A 14461-nucleotide genomic window follows, 5' to 3' on the forward strand; every position below is an offset into this window, starting at 1 on the left:
ATCTGATATTAGTAGGAAATGATTTATTAATAAAATTGCCACATCTATCCTCATCATATCTCGAAATTGCAGTTATAACATTCTGGATCCACATTCGTTAAATGGGCTGGTTCAGCCCAACCCGATTCGATATCAGCCCGACAACTAAACTATAAAATTTGCCCCACGTCGTCACTATATGTTTTAAATATGATAGCAAAAAAAAATTAAAGATTATGATAGCAACTATCTTTTGCATTGTAAAGCCAAGGTAATACGTAGCTTTCAGCATTTCTTTTCGCTCTCATTTTCATGTTTTATGATTTAGTTTAACTTAATTTAAGGATCGAGTAATTGTGAGGATAAAGCACTACGTAGCTAGTAGGACGTTTTCCCACATCGAATAATTGTTGTGAAGGCGATCAGTCGATTTGATAACCTCATTGTATCTAACAAATTGCATTAAATTCTGTGTAACGCAGGGATTTAACATCATTATTGATATGACGCTACTAACTGTAGTTATCTGCGGGTTAGTTAAAGGAAATAAGGGATTCTTGGTGCAATGAAATTCAACGTGGAATGAAATCATATTTCTACTTCTATTCCATTACTTTGCTTGGTATTATCTTTCCTTATGAATCACTATCTTTTTAGAATTGTCATTCCTTTTTGAATCACCGTTCCATTCCACGTAGGAATATTAGATCCTCTCATTTGGCCAAAGAATGGTCTTTCAATTTTATTCTCTTTCTTTTTATTTTAGATTTTAATAAAATTATGCAATATATTATAATATTTTTTCTCTTCACAATTATCTCGATATTATAACTTTTAAATATTAATAAAACAAAAATTTTAAAATTTTAATAATTGAAAAATAATTCCAAACACCATGTGCACATACGAAGGCAAAAAAAAACACAGATTTACTGCATGCTTGACTAAATTTACAAATTACTACAATTATCTGCTGAGTTACCCAATACCATAACCTTCCCCAAACATTTACTCTGCAAACAACATACCACAAATTTCCCCACCATCTTATAGGAACACACCTCTAAAGAAGTCCTGTTAGTAATTGGAATCAAAAGCAAGAACAAGAACCTTGAAGATCTTCGAGAGAATCAGAGAATTTTATTGAATCAAATTTGGGGAAAAATCGGGAGCTTACAAACTGAGCTTAACAACCCTAACTGAAACTCAACAAAAGGTATTTAAACCTTTACACAATCTAATGCCTATTACATGGATGGTTGAGATTAAAAGATCTGAAAACTAATCTCTAATCCTATGGCCATGAGTAAGGTAGCTGTGATCAACGGCTGTTGATACTCCTCTGACTCTCTTCATTTAAGTAGCTGAAGAGTTCCTCATAGCAACATGGTGTAGCCAAAATAACAATTCTCCACCTTGGCCAACCAAGTTGCTTCAACGTTTTCTACACAGACCAACTAAAGCGCAGCACAACTCGAACTTCTCTCGCGGCAAAGCTTTAGTTAGCATGTCTGCTGGGTTCTCTGATGTGTCAACTTTGAACACCTCGATCTTTCCCTTCTCTATCTCATCTCTAATGAAATGCAGCCGCACATCAATGTGCTTGCTCCTTTCATGAAAAACTTGGTGCTTGGCTAAGCTGATAGCTCCACTGTTATCACATCCTATAGCTATAGTGGCCTGTTTCACACCAAAATCTGCTGCTATTCCTCTTAGCCAAAAACTTTCTTTTACTGCTGCTGTCATTGCCAAGTATTCAGCCTCTGTGGTGGATAAAGTCCCTATTCACCACACAAAACATGACCAAGTCTGTGTTTGCATGTACTCCAAGCTGATAGATGACGAGTTGGTGTATGGCCTTAGCAAGCAGATTCCTCAGCTTGGGGCCGTGGGAGATGACGTGCTTGGTTGTGCCCTCCAACGTCCGCCTGGTTGCCCTATCCGCATCATCCTGCCACCCCATGGTCCAATACTCCAATGGTCTACTTGAGCCATGCAGGAATGCGGTCTCCGGCCAACTCTGCCACCATCAAAAGGCTCCTGCGTGCCCGCTTCCCCAAAGCAACAGTGCAACTTATCTTGGGCCTCAACAATCATCACCATCATCATACTTCACCTTCATCTCCTCAAGCAAATCCACATTAAACACTCAAAAGGGATACAAAATGCATTTTCACCAAACTCTCCCATCACACTTTTCCAACAACCTAAAACTGAACCCTCACAGGCAGCCTACTCTGTACTAGTCATCAGCCAGATTATACAGAGCAGTGATCAACACTAGTCGCCTAAAAGGCTGTTTCTACAAATCCAAATGCAACTTTACAAGAGAGCTTTTTTTAGGACTTGGAATTAACAAGTATTCCTTCATTCCTACCCAAATGATTTTCGGGTAGAGACCGAAGACTTGGTGTGCAATTTGACTCGTTTAACAGTCCCATTTCTTATGCTCTTCACTTACATGTACCAGGTGACGTCAATATGATCATCACATTTATATTTTGAAGTCCCACCTTAATACCTTTTTCACCTATTTCCTTATTAAGTGTGGCTTAGTAATCTTTCATTTTATACAAGAATGGTATCACATTCATTTTAGTTCAGTGATAGTATTTATTTTCTTTATAATGGTGGGTGACCAAAGTACAATAAAAATGAAACTATACACCTCAAAACCATCGTATACCTCCACTCCCTCTTCATCATTAAAGTTGATCAACAAATGCTACATATCAAAATTAATGATGCCTATGTGCATGATGTGTCCCAGCCTGATAGATTGTGAGATGATGTATGGCCTTGGCAAACAAGTCCCTAAGATCAGGGTTCTGCGCGACAGCATGTCGCGCAGCACCCTCAAGAACTCTCAGCACCCGCGCCTGCTCCAGCGCCTTGCTATTCCCCGCATTGACCGCAAGATAGCAGAGCAGCACGAGCTCATCCAAACGCTCGTGGCTGCTCCGCACCAAATTCACTAGCATCGCCACCCCATTGAACTCAATGATCGCCTCCGAATGCTCCCTCCGGTTGTAATTCCCATCGCACACGAACTTCTTCAGAGCCCCGGCCGCTTCATCCGCCACCCTGCGGTCCCTGTGGCCGAGCTGCGCCACCAGAGACTGCACGATCCGCTTCTCCTTGGCCGGGAACATCGAGGCCAAGCACCCGATCGCCTTAACCGCAGGAATCACCATTCCCGGGGCAATCTCCTGGTTGATCACTCTCAAGAGCTGATCGAAAACCACTTTTGCCGCGGGGGTGGTGGGCTTGAAGGCGGCGCGTTTGAGCTCGTCGTTGGACTCTGCCACGACGGCGAGCTCCATCACCACTCTCAAGCAGCAAACCTTCAGCTCTCCGCTCTCTCTCTCGATGATTTTGGCGAGAACTAACAATGCTTTAGTATCTGTGATCTTACCGCTGTTGAACAAGTTTCCTTTAGCGAGAATGCGTAGTGCGTTGGCGCAGCTTATTTTGAGCTGCGATTTGAGCTCAGGCGCCTCTGCTTCGCCCTCTTTTTCTCTCTTGCTATGTTTGCCACAATTTGATCCCTCCAAACTTCCGCCGCCGTGGATTTTTTTCTCTCTTGCTATGCCTACAATGGAGTGCAAGTTGTTTGCGTTTTTGTGTGTTCTCGATTCAACAAACTCCTCCATGTTCACATCCATGGATAGAAGTGTGACCAGTGGCCTTGTCACATTCTCTCTCCCAAATTCCTCTTGCACGGTTGGGTATAGTTCCGACATTTTTGATACTAGGTTTACTAAGATTACCTGCACTTAAATAAAGCACCAGATCAATCAATGTTGGCCAATTAGCTGTCTCATAAATTTCCGAATGTTAAAGGATAAATGGTCGATTTTGTGCTGTCATGAGCAATATTTATTCGAAAATGTCTCTTTGTATTAATAATTATAATTTGGCACCCATCATTTCAATTTTGGAAACATAATATCTTTGATCGAAGTATGGACGTGACTACCAACATTACACGGTGACATGGGCGGACCCAAGTATAGTATGGGAGGGGCTTAAGCCCTCAATGATTTTCTTTTTTTACTTTTTTCTATTAATTGTTTTTAAAATTTATTCAAATTTGGTGTAAATTATAGTGTAAAAGCCCCTACAAATTATCTACATTACTCAAATGTATACTCTAAAACAAAATTTAGAAATTCCAGCCCCTATAGATAAATATTTCTGCGTCCGTCACTGCACACTGATTACCCAAATTATATATAGATTACTCAACCACATTCATATTTGGATCACTAGAATTTTTTGCAAAATACTCTCTCCGTCCCCTATTAGAAGTCACTCTTTGACCGGACACGAGTTTTAAGAAATGTAAAGAAAAGTTGGTTGAAAAAGTTAGTGGAATGTGAGACTCATTTTTTTATATTGGTTTTATAATAAAATGTGAGTGAATTGAGTTAGTGGAATGTGGGACCTACTTACTATTTAATGGGGGACGGAAGGAGTAGTAAAATACTTTTGGACCAGCACTCTAAATTCCAAACAATGAGATAAAATCAACCATTTAAGCAATAATTTATTACTTGAGTCTTAAGTGTAAAAAGGAGGATGAATTACCTGTACTTTAGCAGGCGATTGAGACAATGCTTTGGCAATGAGTTGAACTCCTGATTTATCGGCTATTATCTTGACACGTGTGAGATCATCTGCCAAATTGCAAAGAGCGGCGGCGGCGGCGGTCTGGGAGTCGACGTTGGTGCTCTCCTTGAGCATCTTGAGAAGCGGGGGGATCCCATTTTCCTCCACGATGATCTTCTTGGTGCGGTCGTTGTCGTTGGCCAGGGCGGCGAGCTCGAGCGCGGCGTCGGCGCGGCCGGTGTGGACGGCGGCGATGGCGGGCCAGACCCAGGCGAGGATGGGGTCGGTGGTGGCGATGGGCGGCAGGGAGAGGCTGGCGGCCTCGTAGTCGGCGGAGTTGCGGTTGATGATGGAGACGACCCACTTGATGTCGGCCAGGGAGGAGTCGAGGAGGGCGGCCAGCTTCTTGAAGTCGGCGGCGGTCGTGATGGCCAGCACGTGGTGGAGCACGTTCGTCTTGCGGTGCCGGCACTTGCGGGACAGGGCCAGCGCGCGGTCCAGGGACTTGGTCACGTCGGCGGACACGCGGCGGATGGGGCGGTCGTAGAGGGCGGCGGGTGCGGCGGCGGTGAGGCGCGCGGCGGACCGGAGGAGCTGGGAGAGCTGGGTGACGTGGCGGGAGAGGTCTGCGTTTTCTGGCTTGAATGACTCGGCTTCTTGGCTTGATTTGATGACTCGGTCGGCTAGGAGGATTGGGAGGGACAGGACTTCTTGGATTGGCTTTTCTTCTTCCGTCGCCATGAGTTATTGGAGAAGAAGGAATTGAATTTGAGGGAGAAGGAGAGTTGAATTATAGTAGAAACTAGAAACTCTTTCTTTTTCTTACCTCTTTCGCGTATAAAACAATTTATAACTAGTCAACCGTTACTGTGTTTGCCGTGTTGAATGTGCCTAAAAAAAGACTTCACGCATTTCCAACGGTAATTAGGTGACGGAAAGACAAGAATTCGACTTTTCTTTTATTTGTTCATTCTACGAAATATCCGAGTAAACTTGGACAACGACTTGGACACTGGGGATGTTTTTGTTGTGGTGTGGGAGTAGATATATCACTAATAAACAAACACCAATTTTATATGAGAAAAGATTAGTAGCAAAGTCAATGAATAATGTTTATGGCGCGGGGGTTTAAAAATGAGGGAATCTCAATCTTCAGTTTTTGGATTAAAATCAGTATGAGTAACTATTTTATTCTGAAAACAACCATACAGAGTAGCTTATTATAATATGCCACTTCAAGATCGGTTGGCTGGTGGTTCTCGGAGAAGTCAACTAACAAATTGATTAATACAATTGAGCGCAATTTTGTTAATACAAACTGATTAAAAATTGAACGCAATTTTGTTTATACAACCACTTTCACTTTCAAGGGATTAACTTTATTCTTCAGAGCATATACCGAAACATGGAAACTTATTAGATGACTTTCGTTGTATTTTTCATAAAATGGTTCACTATTTCGTATACTTCATTTCGGTAAATTATCAGCGTCTGTCAATCATTGTTATAAACTTATAACAATGGCGTACATATCAACTTATATACAATGTCCGAATCAATAAATCATGGATATGGATGGTGGGATGTGGACCTACTAGATACCAAATATATATGCAATTACATAGTATTGGCTAAAATAAACTCTAAGTTTGAGAGAAATTTAGAATATTTTTACAGAGAAAGTGAGAGCATCCTACATCGTTTCCACTGTCATGAATAAAGAAAACAAAACTCAAAGTAGACTTTGACTGTGAACTGTTAGGCGCCACTCTTGATTAAGTTAATAAAAGCCAGTTTCTCATTATTAATTTCGTATAGTACTTCATTCATGCAAGAACCATTTTAATAAAATAAGTAACTTTTCTTTCCTCAACACTAAAAAATTAAAATAGTTGCCTAAATAGACATTCAAGAGAACCGGCAGTGGTTATTGGCGTATAGCGACACTACCTATTTTTAACGTTTCATGTAGGTAGATGAGTATATCTTATATAATTAAAACATACGAAGTGAAACACAGTCATGACGGTTAAGTACTTTCATTTTCATAGAGTAGTTTTACTTTGCAAAGCAAAGCCTCTAAAATGAATGCTCAAAACTCAAGAAAATCGCAACCAAAGTTTATGAGCGTAGTACTGTCCCAAAAACAAGAAATACAGAATACAAATTCGAATTAAAGAGTTCAACTCTCCATCTGAAAACAGACACGGAAAGTTTCCCGTTTTATTTTATTTTTTGCGGACACCGCGAGTTTTATCAAACTATTGTGCAGAATACTGAAATTGAAACTTCATGAGAAATCAGGTCTTGAATGTTATTGAAACAGGCAAACAGCCATAGGTATCCATACCCCTTCAGAGTTTTGCAATCAGACCAGATGAAGCAGGCTTGTCTTTCACGTCATTCTCCTTTCCATCTTCCTCACAAGCATTTGGTGGAACGTCCACTGCAGGCGAGCAGTTGAAGAATCCATGTGGCTGCACCCATAAGTTGTGATTTTTTAAGCACTAGTTTTGATTTAAGTAGTAGCATCTAGTTGTTGGCATGTGCGAAAAATGATAAAGCAATTGATAACTGAGAGAGTGAACAAAAATAAGGTAGACTCTTTTGTACGAATCTAGTAAATTTCACAGGAAAGGGGTTTGGCAGCATGGTTCTTAGCTGTGAAATTTCATAGATAGATAGGTAACACAGCACGATGAGAAGTGAGAATTACAACAGACCAAATAACATCGTATTGTAACATACCTGAAGCACGAAACCAATGTGTTCTACTGGCATAACGGGCCAGTCTTCCAAACGAGGAACGTGTGTAATTCCAAAAACATACCTGCATGAGAACATTAAGTCAAAAGAAGAGCCAACTTGAGTGTCTCAATGCAATGGTGTGTTCACAATGAGAATCAAGCGGCAGGTGCAACTTTAAAGCTGATAGTATGAAGACACCCAACTTCATATAGAAACATTCTCACATAAATGAGAATGGACAGAATAAGTCAGTTTGGAGCCCAGGTAGTTATGATCATAGTTAGGTTTACAACTTGAAGCTCCACACGTCTTTGTATCTTGGTTTGAGTGGGGATAAAACGACTTGATATTTCAAAAGAGTATTGCACTTACTACTGGAAAAAAAATGAAGGCACTGTGTTTCATTAAGAAAACTAACCAGAGTACAATGTTGGTTTCTTCCAGAGATCGATTTTGCTTTACCCAAGAAGCGAGGCCTTCACCAGCACGTGGATTCTGGTTAGGAAATTCTCCTCCAGGGAAATCTTCGTCACGTGCATATGGGGTAACCCACAAGTTATGCTTCAGAAAGGCAGCTCTTCTCAGAAACTTAGCCTCAGGGCCAGCCAATGGTAGACAATTTGAACCAGGTACCAGCTTGTAGCCAGTCAGTTGTCCACTCCTGTTGACAGTTCTCGTGTTCTTTATCTGAAATTATTCATAGAAGATGATCAATTCATAAGATTCCTCGATGGCTGTATACAACACGATGGACTATCAATGACAGGATATATTTTTTCTCAAACGAAGACAAGAAAAAAGGACACTGCCTGGCTTTTTCAAAACAATCGACAAAGCAGAAGCATAAATGGGTGAGGATTCTTACAATCCAGTGACGGGCTGATGATGGATCACAATCACGCATGGCTTCTAATTCAGATTTAAGTAAAGTTTCCTCAGCATAGAATGCATTGTTATGAACATTATCATTTCCAGGTTCTTCAACTCTCACGTTCACTTCAACAACCTAAGAAGTGATAGTAGTAGCATAGCACCCATTGGCAAACGACAAGCGTGAGTGTTATTCCTGGAAATTAACACTAAAAACTTATTAACCTATGACCACAAACCTGATTGTGCATTTCACCAGGCTTAGAGTCAACGGCCATGTCCATACGGGCAACAAAAAAATGCTGATGAACTGGAGCATACAGTCCTGGTGCGATTGTTGTGCCGTATTTTCTAACTTCTCCAGGTTGCAAAGCTCCTAAACTAAGAATTCCAGTAAGTTTTACTTCAGCCTCAATTTTTCCATCCTGCATCAATAAACAAAGTTTATGAATCTGCGGTGGAAAACAAAAATCTCATGACTGATTAAAGAGTTAAGAGGCTGATTAGATCAAAAAGTAAGACTTGGTGAAGCTTATTTTAAAGGTCTCAATATGTAGCGAGAAAAAAGATAAGAAGGCTGAAATTAGAAAACAAATAAGTTTGCTGGATATCTCACAATTAGTATGTCCACTTTTTGCTAAATATGCCTTAGTGGATAATAATGGTTCACTAAGAGAGCAAACTTGTAGACAAGGAAGATGCAAGTCATGCCATACATTTGATAGACCAACATACAGTTATTGTATGAGCAGACTTAAGTGTGATCCACTTACCTGATAAAAGTACCAGTAAAATCCATATTCATAATTAGCTACAGTGCAAATGAAAGAAACAGTGAGGCGCCTTGAGCGACGAACTTCTGTAAGGCCAGTTCTCCAGTCTTGATGCTTCCAGAGAATTCCATTGTCTTCTTCATGCAAGCATACGCAGTTTTCAGTTGTTTCAACTCCTCCAGTAAAGTTTGTGAAATGGGCATCGAAATATTTTACATACCCCAAACAATCACATCCCTGAAAAAGTAAAAGTCTTAGTTTGGCCGTCATATTGAGTGTAAGTGATCAATGCAGAATAAATTAAACTGAGAAAGCAATGGTCACTTAGAAGGAACATAAACCTTCTTAAGTGAATGGGCATTCTTTCCAAGACCATCTTCCCCAGCATCAAACGCATTCTTCCTGTAATGTGGTTCATTGGGATCTCCATAGGGCACGACCATCTCAACAAAACTTAACCTATGGGCAATAGGTCTCCGACCTCGACTACCATCAACATAGGCAACAGAATGAATGACCAAACCCTCCCTTGGAGTGAACCCAATACGAAAGTTCCACTGGCAAACAATTCAATCATTATTGGTATATTCAAATAAATTAAATGACAAATGTTTAAAGCAGAGAGAAAGAAATCCACTACCTTCTGCCACTCAACATAATTTCCACTAATTCGAAAGCTAGGACCTTCAGGTTGTACAATTTGAAGGGGTTTGACATCACTTCTATCCACCCCTCCTCTTGTTTCACCAGGGGTGTAGTTTCTCAGTGGATCAGCTGGAGGTAATGGTACCAGCTTACGATCTTCAAACTCAACTACCACCATATTTTGCATATCAACAAGAACGTGAATTCCTTCTACAGGTCGGGCATAACCATTTTCTAGTGGGGAGTCACTCTCTATTCGGCAAAAAATGAGTGGCTTTGCAAGTCTACGACTAGGAGCATCAGCTTCACCGTGGTAACCAACACACCTGCAGCGCACAATGAAGGCATTAAGAAGTTGGTATATCTGACAGTGAGAGCTTAGAACTCTATTTTAAGAGAAGCAAAAATACTTATCACATTATATGTTACTAACCAAGGATCAACCATGACTAGTTCCATATCATCAATGCCCCTCTTCTTCATTGCTTCTATGAATGGAGGGTAATCTTTGACAATAGCTTCACATTCAGCATACTCAGCAGCGTCCTAAAATTAGGATATACAAATAATTTAGAATGTGAAAGTGAACATTTTTTTATCACAGGCTAAAGTCAGAAATATAATTCTGCAAGGCTGATCTGCATGGATATTTCAGTTCAAGTATCAGACAAAACTGTAAAATGTGAAAAGTAGAAAGGTAAAAGATTCAGAGTGGTCGTGCAATCTCAAATGCAGCTCAAAATAGTTTGTTTACTGTTCTTGCCCAGTGGTATATAATAGATTAAAGAGACACTTTGCAAATTTTATAAGCAATGAAAATATGATTATGAACTGACTCAAAATTAGACATAATGAATCATGAAAAGCTTCAGTTGTCAGAGATACCATTGGTGGCTGAACATCAGGGATAACTGTAGAAGAAATGACTTTTCCCCTATGATGTCCACCTCGAGTGGTAGCATGTACTTCTGTCAGCTCAACTATCCACACACTAGTCTCATTGGATCTTTTATTGTAGACAACTAGTCGGGCTCGCCTTGGTGGAAGCTTGGTAGGAACTGCAGGTGCTCCTCTTGTTCTAGGTAACAATGAGGGTTGGAAAGGGGGAAAGAAATAAGCATCTGCCAATGCCACAACATATTTATCCGGCTCTAACAAAACCACTTCAATAAACCGCATGCTATCTCTCAACTGGAAAGAAAAGAAATGTACACTAGAGTTAAGACAACATATTAAGATAATATTACTTGGGCAAGAAAATATAAATAGAAAGCCATGAAGAACCTCAGGGGTGGCTCCAGCTGCTCTGACAGTTGCCACAGCTATAGAGATTTCAGCAGCAGATAAAGGTTCCAAAGGATGTTTCGTTTCAGCTCTTAGCATGATCTGGATCCCTGAATCAACAACACATTAACCAGTAAATATTCCATAAAATTTTATTTAATATACGAAGAACTAGTTGATAGAGGTTTAAGACATCTTCTTCATGCAAATAGATACGATAGGTAATATAAAAGGTAAACTATTAGGGGATAACAAGCATCCACCTTGTAGGATAGCAATCAAAAAAACTTTCATGCCCTGCCAAATGATAGTATTCCTAGATGGCTAGATATAAAACAATTTGGAAACATTATGGCTTAAACCACAATATATCGCAGATTATTATGAAAAGTGCATGATTATCACCTACGACACCACTGACAGATCTAACCTTTATTGTCTACTTGGTATGGAAATAATTCCAAAATGCAAGTGCAACAAACGAATTTAAAATAAAATGAAAAAAGAAAATGAAGAGGTATTTGAACATATAGCACCAACCACCAAATGGAGGTATGAAGAGTATGAAACAATTCTAGTGGATTAATTTCAAATTACTTAATCAGTTTAAACATATTACTTCATGAAGTACCTCTGAAACATAGATAATGCAGTTACTTGAATGCCAATGTAAAGTTGTATGGACTTTCAAACATGAATAGGTTATCAAGCCTTTGGAGCTTTATCATAATAGGAGAAATAATTTCCAGCATGATTAGATATTCAACTGTTTTCTTCTTTCACTCATAACATAACTTCCTTCTTTTTTTTCCCTCATGAAACAATAGCATATGCTCTTTCACTCCGCCATATACGCAGGCAGTAGATACCGATTCACACATGGACTAAAAAATGAACAGACCGACAAATTAGTCAAGACTTGTAGATACAAAATTTTATCAATCGCATCTATTCGCCTAACAAGGACAAACAAATTAACAAGCCACGATGTAACAAGAGTATGGACTATAAAATAAACACAGCTAAAAGATAAACAAAAAAGTTGTCAATATTTTCAACCGAACCACAATCACAACTTTAAAATCAAAAAAGTTGTCAATATTTTCAACTGAACCACGACCACAACTTTAAGATGTTAAACGCACGAAATACATAGAGCAACATACATACACGGCGACACACAGGTACATGAATGCTGGAGAGTAAATAAATTCGTATAAATACTTTATTTTACTTTTTCGAACTTAAAAAAAAAAATAAAAGAGGTGAAATGAGACGGAAAACCTTTGGCCGTAGCTTTGGAAGCAGGATCGGGTCTGATTAAGGAGGTGAGGTTCTTTCTCTGGAGATCTTCCGCGGCAGACGCTACGCCCCAATCAGCAGCGGCGGAGGCGGAAACATTCTCACGGCGGACAGCTGCTACCTGAGCAAATTGACCGGGACGCGTCGCTTCTTTCTGAGTTGTGGCCATTGCAACTGGTTGTCGAGCTCACCGGATCCACCGCAATGCGCGTCGAAATCCTCTGACATACAGCAGAAGAAGAAACAGGAAGTTTCTCAGACTAGCGCCGCCACCAAACGTCGCTGCAAATCTGTTGAGGCAGATTGAGTAAGTATATATGCAGAAAAATGATCAGCAACTAAAATTCGTAGAGATTGTAAGCTGATCGGCGATCCTAACTCTCTATCTATCGTTTCTATTGTCGATTGATAGAGAGAGAAGGGGCGAGTTGCAGACTGAGAGGAATGGGGCAAGCAGTGAGGTTCCTTTCACAAAAGTGATGATTCGTGTGTGTATTTATTAATGATTTTTTGGATTTAGTGGTTTGTATTTTTCTTTTCTTTTTTTGCTTTTCTCTATCTTTTTCACAATTAAAACTCGAATGCTTATTCGATAAGTGCGGGGTGCGATAGTTGTGTTGGCTTTTAGCAATTGCACAATGATGGGTTTCGATGATAAGGACGTCGATATTAAAGTACGATCATTGGAATTTTAGCATAGTTTGTCTGCGTTGACAGCATAAATGTTTGGTAGACCGTAATCAAAACAAGTTTAATTTTGTGAAGTGTTAGTGAATGTGAAGATAAATTCAGTCAAGTCGTGATTTTAAGTAAAGGTTTTTTTTCCTTCAAATTATTAACGGTCACTTTTTCAATTATGGAATACGCTGAGTATGGTTTGTGTTGTGCTGTGTTATTTTATAGGAGTATTTATAATTATTATTTTATTAATTTAATATTTCATCCATCTTGTTTAGGTATGAGATTTAAAGAGTTAAGTGGAGAAAATAAAATATACTCCACTATAAAGTGAAAAAGCAGAGGAATAAAAAAATTAAAAGTAATAGAGATAAAATATTTTCCAGAAAATCTAGTCATCCCACCGTAGATCCCACCGTAAATTTAGATTGATCAAATATGTAACCATCTGTCAAATCAATTTTTATTCTATAACATTGTACTTATTGACTTAGAGTTGTGATTAATATCGAACCTTCTTAAAGACCGAACTAGAGATCAAATTTGGGCCACTCATTTTTCTTTATCTTATGATTATGATTAATTTAGAATTAATTTAATATTTTATTAAATAAAAATGTTTTTAATTTTTTAATGTTTTTTTTAAAAAAAATTTTAAAAAAAATTTAAATTTTTTTTTTAATTTTTTTTATTAGATAAAAACTTGCTAAAGTAAATAATGAACTATATTCACTATATAATTAACTAAATGAATGTATGTTATGAAGTAATTTTTCGTATTCATTATATACTGAATTTACTTCAACTAAAAGATAATTATGTCATAACACATTATGAAGTAATAAACTAATAAAATGAAGTAATAAACTAATGAAATGAAGTAATAACATAACTGAATGAAGTAATAAACTAACGGAATGAAGTAATAGCATGACTGAATAAAGTAATAAACTAACGGGATGAAATACTAATTTTGCATGTCCACAAATATCTATATATACACGCATTAATTACCCTATATTCAATTCATTTAAAGTTTAAACCATTCACATCAAATAAGAGTGTGGAGTTAAATTTACACAACAAGTATATATACATCACCAACTTAAATGGTGGGAAGTATTTTTTACCGCTAACATAAAATATTTTTAAAAATAAATAAATAATAGTTCAGATTTAGAGTCATCACAAAACTCTTAAAACTATTTTATTTATGAAAACCTTTTATGTACAAACTATCGAATAATGTTTATATGATTAAACTTTATGGTGGTGATTTTGAGTATAATAATTTTATTTATTTTTATTTGAAATTTAATTCCTATTTGTTATGACAACCATTCACTCTATTTTGTTTATAGTGATATTTTATGGTATTCTAACGAAAATTTAATATAGTAAAAACAGTTTTTGGTCAGTTTAATTTTATTAACTGTCTTTATATTTTAGCATTGAATATAAATATTACCAAATTAACGCGCCATGGAAAAATAAAATAAAAATTATATTGTAACCATACATTATATAGATAATTTATTGTGCACAATGTTAGCAATAAGAAAAAAAAAACA

The 14461-nt window shown here is 38.1% G+C and overlaps 2 protein-coding genes across 4 annotated transcripts; both read right to left on the minus strand.

Moving 5' to 3' along the window:
- Nucleotides 1-1099: 1099 nt before the first annotated feature.
- LOC125189052 lies at nucleotides 1100-5415 on the minus strand. The gene is made up of 2 exons (XM_048086222.1): nucleotides 4570-5415; nucleotides 1100-3749 (listed from the first exon to the last, which is right to left on the minus strand). The coding sequence occupies exons 1-2, from the start codon at nucleotides 5329-5331 to the stop codon at nucleotides 2718-2720; spliced, it is 1794 nt and encodes a 597-aa protein (XP_047942179.1). The 5' UTR covers nucleotides 5332-5415; the 3' UTR covers nucleotides 1100-2717.
- A 1274-nt stretch (nucleotides 5416-6689) lies between these two features.
- LOC125188259 (copper methylamine oxidase-like) lies at nucleotides 6690-12709 on the minus strand. 3 transcript variants are annotated; one of them, XM_048085028.1, is made up of 12 exons: nucleotides 12592-12709; nucleotides 12195-12502; nucleotides 10512-11020; nucleotides 10060-10172; nucleotides 9622-9952; nucleotides 9323-9538; nucleotides 8982-9218; nucleotides 8448-8633; nucleotides 8204-8344; nucleotides 7757-8025; nucleotides 7339-7420; nucleotides 6690-7067 (listed from the first exon to the last, which is right to left on the minus strand). In XM_048085028.1, the coding sequence occupies exons 2-12, from the start codon at nucleotides 12379-12381 to the stop codon at nucleotides 6945-6947; spliced, it is 2394 nt and encodes a 797-aa protein (XP_047940985.1). In that variant the 5' UTR covers nucleotides 12382-12502; nucleotides 12592-12709; the 3' UTR covers nucleotides 6690-6944. The 3 variants fall into 3 exon arrangements, with proteins under 3 accessions (XP_047940985.1, XP_047940986.1, XP_047940984.1); XM_048085029.1 differs by having other exon boundaries at nucleotides 10512-10817; nucleotides 10911-11020; nucleotides 12195-12702; XM_048085027.1 differs by having other exon boundaries at nucleotides 12195-12703.
- Nucleotides 12710-14461: the final 1752 nt, after the last annotated feature.

This window comes from Salvia hispanica, chromosome 5, assembly GCF_023119035.1.
Source record: "Salvia hispanica cultivar TCC Black 2014 chromosome 5, UniMelb_Shisp_WGS_1.0, whole genome shotgun sequence".
Classification (NCBI taxonomy): Eukaryota; Viridiplantae; Streptophyta; class Magnoliopsida; order Lamiales; family Lamiaceae; genus Salvia; species Salvia hispanica.